The 10,926-nt window shown below is 53.9% G+C and overlaps 1 protein-coding gene across 1 annotated transcript in view; it reads right to left on the bottom strand.

The window, feature by feature from the left end:
* Positions 1 to 294: 294 nt before the first annotated feature.
* The window catches only part of LOC122375337 (protein Gawky-like), a 30,010-nt gene continuing 19,378 nt past the window's right edge, over positions 295 to 10,926 (bottom strand). The window contains exons 14-23 of the mRNA XM_043354659.1: positions 10,328 to 10,549; positions 9,697 to 9,939; positions 9,060 to 9,179; positions 8,508 to 8,759; positions 7,543 to 7,827; positions 6,915 to 7,096; positions 6,247 to 6,493; positions 5,802 to 5,921; positions 5,176 to 5,416; positions 295 to 4,557 (exon numbers count right to left, since the gene is read on the bottom strand). Of these exons, the coding sequence (XP_043210594.1) occupies positions 4,433 to 4,557; positions 5,176 to 5,416; positions 5,802 to 5,921; positions 6,247 to 6,493; positions 6,915 to 7,096; positions 7,543 to 7,827; positions 8,508 to 8,759; positions 9,060 to 9,179; positions 9,697 to 9,939; positions 10,328 to 10,549 (2,037 nt within the window). The 3' untranslated portion in view covers positions 295 to 4,432. The remainder of the gene's footprint in view (positions 4,558 to 5,175; positions 5,417 to 5,801; positions 5,922 to 6,246; positions 6,494 to 6,914; positions 7,097 to 7,542; positions 7,828 to 8,507; positions 8,760 to 9,059; positions 9,180 to 9,696; positions 9,940 to 10,327; positions 10,550 to 10,926) is intronic.

Below are 10,926 nucleotides of genomic sequence, written 5' to 3'. Positions count from 1 at the left end.
GCTATTTTTCCGATGTCCAACGGGGCAATTGGAACCCAGCTTTCTTAGGCATCCGCATTTACTGTTCAGTTCATCTAATGTCTTCAACATATCTGACAACACAGCATACCTACTGCTCCAAACATGGGTAGGTCGAATACTGATACCCTAACCCGTCCCACATTTCTATTATCTCCCATATAGGCCCACGCCATCCAGTCATCCACTTTCGAATCTTTCAACAGAGCTAACGTAGTCTTTTCAGGCTTTCAGCATCTCATCCGCATATTCTCCTCACGGTGCAAACACCAAAAACACTTACGACAACGGTGTATTATTACATGCATACTGATATTGATACCGGCGCGGTTCGGATAAAAAGAGACCTCGTTCCTTTAAAAACGGACCGCCCTATCTGTCACCCTTGTCCGATCGGGGAGGGAATGCCATCACGCGCACCGACACCAAGGGCGGCGCGTGACTAGTGCCACCTAGCGAGCGCGCGGCCAACTATAACTTGCCGCGCCGGCCGCACTGAGTATTGCGGGGGCGACTCGAGCCCCGCCTAACGGGGCGCGCGTGCGGATAGAGGAGGCAGAGAGGGAGAGGCACCACAGGTTTGTACCAGACTCGCCACGCGCACTCGGCTCGCGCTCTCCCCTCTCTCTCTCTCTTGCTCTACAAAGATCAGCAACGCGACGGTACAACCACTACCCAACACCTAGACCTGCATAGAAGAACACATCTCTACGGCGACGCGCTCGGCGTACAATACTTAGTCTAAAACCTTAACCTAGCATTTTTAGTGGTTTTCTGTGGTCATTTTCACATTTGAGAGAGCGGCGTCGGGGGGTTGCGGCGCGGCGGTCAGACGTTTTCCAGCGGTGTTTTGAAGCGATCTCGAGCTACATGACCTGGCTCAAGCTGACCTGCGAGCTACATGACCTAGCTCGGGCTGACCTCCGCGACCGCGCGCCCCCGACGCACCCCTGATCACCGTCACAGAGTGTCACATATCGTCACATGGCGTCACATATCGTAACACGACCGGCGTACAGTACGCCACCTGCAGAGACTAAGCCATATCACAAAGGTCATTCTCTCACTCTCGACAGTGCCGCAGACGCACATACAAACGGCTAGGTTTGGGTCAAGGGCGGCAGCCGCTGGCGCGCTTTTGGCTTACAGTCCGCGGCAGTTGCCATGGCAACTGGCGGGACGGCGCGCGACCCCACCTGAGTGCGCAATGGCCGCGGGTGCACCATCGAAAACCGTGCACCGGTATCCGCGGGGAGCGCACCCTCACACACAAACGCACGTTTTTCACATCACTGGATACAATTGAGACTACCCTGCGAGCCGCTCCCGCCAGGAGAACAGAATTTGGGCGTTTATACTTTTGTTTTGAGATTTGTAGCTTTTCGATTACTTCCAAAAACACCACTTGGCGTCACGCTTAAGTAAGGGTTTGTACTGGGCGGGAAGCTCGCTCGAGGCGATGCGACCAATCACAGGCAGCCACGCTAACCGCGTCGGCCAATCACAGACTCGCACTCCGACTCTGAGCCAATAGGAAGGCCTGCCGCGCGCACGCGCGACGCAAGGCAACAGAAACTGGAGGGAGGCAAGCGGGGGAGGCCGCGGTGGCTACAAAGACTCTAGGACACGCCGCCGACTGACGAATAACGACACAGCTCGGTCGAATGGTCGGTAACGGCGCGGGTCACTACCCAATACCACATTAACTCTCCCTACACGGAGTCACCAAACATCGCGGAGCGCAACACACACCAACAAACAAACATACACACAGCGGGCAAAAACACACGACATAAAATCAGCACGGGACATAATTTTCGCGGTGAATTGGCGTCTCGTTACACATATATAGCCAGCTCTGTTTGATGCTCAGCTGAAAAACAGCAATACAGCCTCGGGCCACCCGAGAAAGGGATCCTCCGCGCAGTCGATGTCAGTGGATTATACACTACCGCGAGCACGGCACACGGAGCTCTACCATTGAGGGAACTCTGCTGCAAGCATTGGCAGAGAATCAGAAACAAACGGGCTACCATTGTAGCATGGTAGGAAAAAAGAACTAGGCAAATGCCCATGGCAGGGAATCAGAAGTGGGGAAGGTTTAGCCAGCCAACGGCAGGCAAATTAACGAGACGAGCGGACGACAAGCACATACACAAGCACATAATACAACAACCCATAGAGATTCTGCTGGGGCTAGATCAAAATGCCATGGCTGACGTACATCTAGACGTAGATGACGGCTGACGTAGATGACGACACATCTAAATAATCACTGGAGCGAGACGATCGTGCATGGTTTATGGACCAGGGTATTTCGCCACGTAGCAGCGGGTCTGAGGAGGAGGGGGGGGGGGGTGCTAGAGTCAGGGTCAGGGGTACCCGAGGTCTCGGAGCCGTCCAGTAGGCCGTCCCGCACCGCTCGCCACGGCGCCGAACTCCCAGATGAGACGCGGCGTTCGACACCGCACGGACGAGGCAGCCCGGCGGACACAAGCTCTGATACGGAAAAAGAAACACGAGTGACGACGAGATTTTACTGATTTCTCAGAACTTCAAAGAGTTAACTCTTAAAGAAATGAAGAAAAGTGTGCACTGTGCAGGAACATGAAGAAACGAATACTGTTGAGAATAACAATGAGCGAGATGAAAGACGTACCTAGCTGAGATATAGAAAGAGATAGGACACAATGATAAGTGAAGACATTTTTGGAGCATGATTGAGCTAACTCGATGAAAGACAATGCGACAGATAAGAAAGGAAACGGATTTTCAGATCCTGAATGATAAAAAGCCTGCAGAAGACCCAAACAGCTTTTAAATAGAAAGACAAATTCAACAACGCAAGGTTTTCAAATCAGAGTCTGACCCGCCGGGCGCCTGCGATCCCCCTCCCTCCCGGGTTCGAACCGCCGCGCCTCCCAAACTTAACCTAGATAGGAAGATGGCTCCTTGAGCCACTGAGGTCCGCTGCCCCGGCGCCGCCCGGGCGGGGGCGGGGGCGGGGGCGGGTCCTCCCCGCCGCTCGCGCCGCCCGGCCCTGACTATTGCACTGGCCCAGACGGCACCGCCACATTCTGCAAGAAACTCCCCCACTGTGCCTGAGAAAAGATCGGTTAAAGCGTCTCCGACTGCTTGTGGCGCCACCTATAGCAGCAGTTGCGGATTGGTCCGAGAGATGGCACTGGCGGCGCGCCCGCGCCCTGAATGACTGTTTGTTTGTACTCTGCGCGACACGGTCGCTTCACTCCCGCACTCACTCGCTCTCTCGCACTCTCACTCGCTCTCTCCCTCTATCGTCACCGGTGACCGCGTCTTTGGCGTGGGGTCGACCGGCGGAAGAGTTTGAACGACACAGCCGGTCCCGGGCAAGACGGGCAGACTCTGCCGCTCCTTACACGCTAATATCACACGACGGGGCCGGCGCGCGGCGGCGGCGGCGGCGGCCCGCCGGACTCGCTCAGGGACCTCGGCTCAGGCGGGGTGGGGGCGGGGAGAAAGGGAGGGGGTGGAGCGGGAAGCTGCCGACGAAGCACTGGCACTAACACTTGGGCGGGTCTACAACTCCACCCGGGGACACCTTAGCGCGCTCGGAAGGCCGCATGAGCGCACCATCACCACAAAACTTCTACCACCAGCCGGATTCGAACCCGCGACGGCCCGATGAGCTCCATTAGCGCCCAGGCGCTGATATGACCAAAATAACCCTCACAGACCGATACTACTCGATCGAAATCACGGACACGATCAAATCACAGGGCGCATGCGTCGAAAGAGAAGCCTGATTGGTCATGAGCGATTTCCACCGTCACTAAAACTTATGGAGACCGGCCTCTTTCGGCCGGGCCACGCGGTGGACTTAATCCTACTCTGAACACATACCTTAAACGCTATAGTCGTCTCGTCTCCGCCGTGTAGCAAAGCTCGCGGCCGGGCCGCTCATCTGGCTTCGTGTAGCAGCAACAGTAGCGTGTAGCAAGGTGGTAGCACAGCAGATTCACCAGTACGCAACTGCGCACCAAACTGGATCAACTTAGCTGGCTTAACCACTCACATACGCGTCAACTCGACGCATTTGTAACAGTGACTCTCCTCTTTCAAGTTTGTCCTGGTTTGGCGTATCAGACCGCTAGGGCTGCCAGGTTAAACCTCAAACGCAGCTCTTGAGTTCTCCTTATCAGCGTTTGGCATCACTCAACTTTTTAATACTCCTCCGGTCAAGATAATGTCATCCGTGTCAAGTTCATGGCATGTCTGTCTTTGATCTTCTTTGAGATGAATCCATTTATCAGAAGTTTCCCTCGAGGAACTGCATCCCTGAGAACACCCCGGTTCCTCCGACCCACAGGGATCCTCACGGATCCCAGGGATCCTCACCGGTCCCGGGGGTCCTCAGGGGTGTTCCGCAGCTCATCTAGAGCAGCCCGTCTGGCAGGAACGGCCCGCGACCGGGCTCCTCCAGACCTCCGGAGGCCGCCCACAGGGAGCTGTTCCCGGCGGCCGAGCTGCTGCTCCAAGCCATGCTGGCGCCGCCGCCGCCTGGGCGCACACAGACGGAGGTTAGGGGGAGACATATCGAGTACGTACGGGAGACAAGCAGACACAAAGACGAAGACAGGCGGACAGTCAGACAGATAGACAGACAGAAACATACGAGTAGACCCCGACTGAGCGTCGCCGGGTAGAATCGTAGGCCCCGGATACATGAGCAAGTAAATGCGTATTATGAACGGAGTTTCCTATTCACTTAGCATTGTAATCCATTCATCATACGCATTTAACTCTGCTCATATATTCGGAGCCATACAGGAGAGCCCAACAGCCCCTGTCTGGGCCTACTCTTTGTCCATGTGTTGTACATTTTTGTTTTGTTTCGTTTTTGCTTTTGTTTTCTTAGTTTGTGTTCAGTTTTTTTTTTTTAAGATAACTTTTGTATACCCTCGTGTCCGGCGTTTTCCCATAAGTACGCCGTACTCAACTTCCACCTCATCTCTTATGGGATTTGTCATTTCGTACCAAACGCCCGAGGCATCTCCAGTTTCCTGTACCATTCCATACTCTACAATCCGCTTGTCACCTTCATTCGTTCCACACTCCGCAATATGTGCGCCCCTTCCATCTCCCATCGGTAATACACCCCCGTCTTCCCTCACTCACCAATAGCGTCCGTCATATCACTCCAGGCGGCCGAGGCGGGCGGTTTGGACCCACTCTGGCCTCCGGTAGCCGCGCCCTGGCTGGCGGTCGAACTGGCCGGGTTGGACGGCGGCTGACCGCCTCCGCCGCCGCCGCCGGGAAGACCCAGCTGCTGGAGGACCTGACCAGCAGCCTCGTCGGAGACGGCCTCCGCCAGGATGGTGGTGTTACTGAGCACGCAGTTGTTGAGCGCGCCCTGGGCCTGCGGAAGACGAGGGAGGTGATGGTGATAAAATGACGACTATTGACATAAAACTGAATTGAAGATCAATAAACGAAAATGAGTGGCTTGTAATCTGATTGTGGCATCATTTTTTATTGTGATATGGGAGCGCAAAAATATGATTAGAGCAATGGAAGAAAAGGACATTTTTGATATCACGATTTAGAATTGTGAAGTCGGAACAAATAACTCCTAGAGTGAGGTAAGAAAAATACGAAGCGACACCCACATGATATTGCCAGAATCGCACATAATTAGTGAATGAGCCAGACATAAAAGAATTCGGTCATCATAATACTTATGCAAAGCTAAGTATCAGCAGCTGTGGCGTATCAGCCGGTGGGAGGTCACCCAACGTCCATACCTTGGCGGCCTCCTCGCGAGAGCTGTACTTGACGAGCGCCACGCCCTGGCTCAGATACATGTGGAACGTGTACAGCGGGCCGTGCTGCATACACAGCGTCTTCAGCGTGGAGCCGTCAATCTGTGGGTGGGAGGGGACAGAGTTAGAATCGGAGTGGAATAGTCATCAGGTAGACTGTGCTGTGCCTTAGTGGGAGACGTCAGTCGTGACTGGGGAAAAGTGTATCGAAGTCAGAGGTATAAAGTGGAAACAGAATATAATCCGCACTCAAAGTCAGAATAATTCATAGTGCATACAAAATACACACACAAGACACCACGTCCCATTCATTTACCCTGATATCATAGCCGGAAGATCATCAGCTATGCCCACACCTCAGCCTGCAATGCTATCCACGGTTACACCCAGGTTACATCTCCGTAGCAGCACCTGAAATACATCTCACCTGCGCGGTCAGGTTCCTCAACAGTAGCCAGGCCGATCCTCCGCCTCCACCGCCACTGTAGCTACCGCCCTGGACCTGCGCGAACGCCGAGCGTTGGTCGTACGGTCCCCCGGGCCGACCCAGAGCTCCGCCGGCCTGGCCGCCGCCCCAGCCGCCCGTTTTGTTCAGGCCGGGCGGCGGACCGCGCGACTTGACGCCCCAGTCGGCGCCGCCACCACCGCCGCCGGCAGACATGCCCGGCTTGCCGCTGTGGAGAAGGGGTGGGGTTAGGGTGAATATCGAGTACCGTTACTCAGTGGCCCGCACAGAGTTGGCGCGAGATGCGACCAAAAACAAATGGGAGCATTGTAATTAGGGCCGCATTTCTGTGTCTCCCGGACGACGTAAAGTCTTCGTCGTCCGAAAGACATCGAATTCGGTCTAGAGCTTCAAGTAACGGCTCCTTTATCTATTAGGCTCTTTCTGAAGATATCCGGTTTTCGATTCGCAATCCGAAATGAAGCACAATAAAGATGCAGAGATACATCAAAAGTACACGCCACTAAACAGAAGGTGCATAAAAAATAATAATAAAAGTAACACAGTCCAAATAAAGCCAGGAAGTATGTGATGGACCGAGTGGGCCATCCCTCCCTCCCTTTCCCATCCTCCCCGTTTGAAGATCTCACCCGTTCGGATTAAAGCTCCAGGTAGAGCTGCCGAATCCGTCTGCCGTGGTGGCGGTCGGCGACGCCTTGCCAGTCTGCATGGCCAGCAGGTCCTGGCTGGATCCGGCCGCTCCGGCCAGTCCCAGCGGCGAGCGTGCGGCAGCGCCCGGCGTCAGGGTAGGATCGTCGTCCGCGGACTTCATCTGCCGACACCGACAGACGGCGTTAGAGGGGGCGGCGGGACGGGAAGGGGTAATGGTGATGAACTAGCATGATTACTCTATGTTTGGTAATTTCAAATTTGGTTTTAGATAAGGCCGGAGTCATTGGCAATATAATATCATGAAATAGAGTTAAAATGCCGAAATTGTCACGGGCATCAAAACAAACGGGTTAAATTCCAAAAGCTCCAACTCCACTCAAGACCACTAGAAAAGAAAAGAAATGACGAAGAATAGCTGTTGTTCCACGCACAAATCAGACAGCCAGTTGCTCGTATATCTATCAAAATAAATCCAGCAAAAGCTTATTTATTCCAATCTCATTGCAGTTACCCTCGGCATCAGACCATTCCTTGACATACTTCACAAAGTCCCTTACAATATCCTCTAACTTTCCCTTATCCTCTCGCCATACCCCTCGCTCTCACCTTCCACGGTTTTCCCGGCTCAAACTCGGGCACCAGGTCGGCGTAGCTGTGCCCCCCGGCTCCCCCGGCGCTCTCGGGCCAGCCGTCCTTGCTGTCCTGTCTGTCAGACGCCGGTGTGGAGGGCGCGCCACCGCCGCGGCCCGCCGACCCGTCCGGCCACCCGCCGTCCCTACCGCCGCGGCTCGCTGACCAGGCACTCTCGGCCATCAGGGTCATGGGCGGAGAGCCGCCCGCCTTGCTGGCGGAGCCCGGCGCGCGAGAGAAGTCCTCGTCACCACGCAGGAGCTGTGAGAGGGGTAAAACATTATGACTAATTGGTAGAAAAAAATCGGAAATGCATACTGACTGTTCAAGGCTAAAAATTTCAGCAAAAAAAATATGCAGTGATCAGAGAACATCCAGCAATAATTACCAATGGATAAGTAGATTCATCACTACAAAATGTTATGCTGCTACGTTTTTTATTGAAAGAAGGAAGCATTGCAACAACACGGTATGAATTTGAAATCATTAGCACCATCAGGCTTGTTGGTGACTTTGTAGACCTTGGTAACGTCGGCAGGCATGGAGATGCAACAATGTAAGAGGTCGGGAATGTCACAGACAAACACATAGAACAAGGGAGGCCCAGACACTGAGCCTTGCGGCACTCCGCTTGTTACATACATTCAGTCTGAGAGTGATCCAATAACGTTCACCCTTTGCCACTTGCCTGTTAAAACGTTTGCGTTGGCCGGGAATTTGCCCACTTAGACCCATGATCAAAACTACCATCAAATAAGTCACACGCAAAAAAAAACTCAGTCGTCATACCAGGTCCCAGCCTTTTCCATCTTATAACGCCTCAAATATCAGGCCCAAATAGGCCCAAATAGAGCGCATAAAGCGTGGTGGGAGGGGCCTTTCCATCACCTCGTCACAATTCCATTTCATCTGCCTCTCTCTTCCCTCCTTTTCTCACCCACCTTATCGGCGGTCGGCAGTTTCCACTGGCTCAGGCGACTCTGCGGCATGTGTCCAGCCGCCACGCCGCCGTCGCGAATGCTCAACTCTCCCAGATTAGCCGGTAGTCCGTGCAGGTCGGGCGCTCCGCCGCCGCCCGGTCCCTTGTAGAGGAGCTGTCCGCCGCCGGCCGCCGCGGCCGCCATCGGCGCCGGCGCAGGGGGCGGCTGCTGCTGCTGCTTCAGTAGCATCGTCTGCTGGCTGGATATCTGGGCCTGCAGTAACGAGATAGTATGGAGTTAAAGCTGGGAGCTGGGAGAGCTGAGTTAGAGCAAAGGCTGGACGGACAATATGTTAGAGCTAGGAAGCAAGCGAGGGTGGGACGAACAGAGTATAATTAGAGCGAGAGTTCGAAGTCAAAAGGAGTGTCTGTTGTTTGCTAGGGTTTAGGGCTGCGTAGGCCTTAGGCAGCAGGGCCATCATAACGATTCGAGAGGATAGTCTTTCTCCTCCCTGTTATTTTCTCTCTCTTTCTCAAACCCCCTCTTTCCTTCTCTCCCTCCATCCGCTCTCACCTGTATATTGGAGATGTTGTTTTTTATTCTCATCATTTCCATCTGCAGACTGTGCAGGTGGGGCGAGTTGTTGGGGTGGCCGCGGGCCAGGTGCACCTGACGACTCAGCTGGTCCAGGTGCTGCCGAGACACAGGTCAGATATCAACACCAGGTCACACCCCCACCATTACGGCCAGAGGTAGTGCGGGTTAACACGTTAGGTGTCCGAATACACGTCGCCTAACCGAACTTAAGGTTGAGGATCATGCATTTATCAGCATTACGATCCAGGCTGGACAATAGTAACATAAACATTAGTTATAAGATTATGTTGTTTAGAGCAAGACAAAACGTGCAGAGCATGTCTCTGTTAGCAATAGCAAACGACAAACGTTAAAATATTGTATGTACACGAGTCATGAGATAGTCACTTCAGCTACGGGCCACACTCCCTCACTCAACAATAAACTCCCAGCCCTGTTCTAACACAGCCCAGGTCAGCCCAGCCCGGCCCAATCCTAACACAGTCCAGTTCAGTTCAGCATTGTATAACCCAACCCAACCCAGTCCAGTCCACCTCAGCCCAGCACAGCACAGCACATCACAGCCCAGCTCAGCCAGCGGCCCAGCCATCAGTCTCTTCCCTTCCACTCGTACCTTGATCTGACTGAGCAGATGGTTGAGCAGCACCAGCGTCTGCGGCGCCATCGGCTGCTGCAGTATGGCCGGGTTCAGATGTCCGGCGTGCACGGCCATCTGGATCTGGTTGATGAGCGGCCGCAGCTGCTGTGGGGACGGCTGCGGCGGCTGACCCGGGAACCGGGACGGCTGGCCGCCCTGAGCCTGCTGCCGGAGCAGCTGCTGCACCACCGCCGGGTTGATGTTACCGGCCGCCGGAGCCTGTGGGAGGGAGAAGGGTCAGGTCACGTCAGAGAGGCACAGTCAAATTTCCCTGCCTGAGAAAGTCTATTGGACTGTTTGACTTTTCAGGGGCGTCACTACAGGAAAAACGCAGACACAGATTAGTAGCTAGTCTTCGTGACGTGACCGAAGACAACACTGCCAAGTTACTCTCCAACAACCAGTAATTATCACACTTGATCCGTAGTAAAACTTTTCAACAAGCAAAATAACAATGACCTTCCTCAGAGCAAAAGCCACCCAGGCATTTCCTCCCACTTTCATTATCTCTTAAAAACATGATTTTGTTCTCTCGCCTCATTATCTATCGCCCTTTCATCGTCCCTTGCTCTCATCACCCATCCGCCCTCCTCCCCTCTCTACTCACCCCAGCAGCGGGCAGCTGTACACCACCATAGGGCGCGTGCGGCGGCGGCATCTGCGAGAAGCCGGCCGGCTCGAAGGGCGGGTGGTCCGGTGTGCGCCAGTCCCCTGCGGGCCCGCCCGGACCCCCGGCTCCTCCGGCTCCGCCTCCCATCCGCAGCTGGTCCACGGCGTCCTCCAGCGTCAACATCATGTTGTTGCGCATCATCGGGTCCACGTCGTCATGCTGGAAATGAAACGGAGAGTGAAAGGAGAGGGATACAGGTTATTCAGTGAATATATATACGGTACCGCGGTTGGGCACGTGATGAAGTTATCTCTAATGCAATGTGCAAAAGCGAGTATGAAATTAGCGTTATGTTAGTGATTTTATTTGAGTAGTATTCTAGATTGGTGTGTAAGTTTATGTTAGTCGAGAAAGCCAGTACATTTAGCTGGTTGACAGAACAGCTACTAGTGGTTACATTAGTGTGCAGCTACTCATCCTAACAGGACCAGATGGAACACCTCGTTCTAATCGAGACAAAACTCAACTTGCTGGCAAAAAGATGTCTACCATTAGATTTAAAGACGTTTGTTTCAGGTTTCGGCCATCTTCCACTT

Source organism: Amphibalanus amphitrite, unplaced genomic scaffold, assembly GCF_019059575.1.
Source record: "Amphibalanus amphitrite isolate SeventyFive unplaced genomic scaffold, NRLGWU_Aamphi_draft 001820F_arrow, whole genome shotgun sequence".
NCBI lineage: Eukaryota > Metazoa > Arthropoda > Thecostraca > Balanomorpha > Balanidae > Amphibalanus > Amphibalanus amphitrite.
The sequence above is the reverse complement of the archived record's forward strand: the minus strand, read 5'-3'. Positions and strand labels throughout refer to the sequence as shown.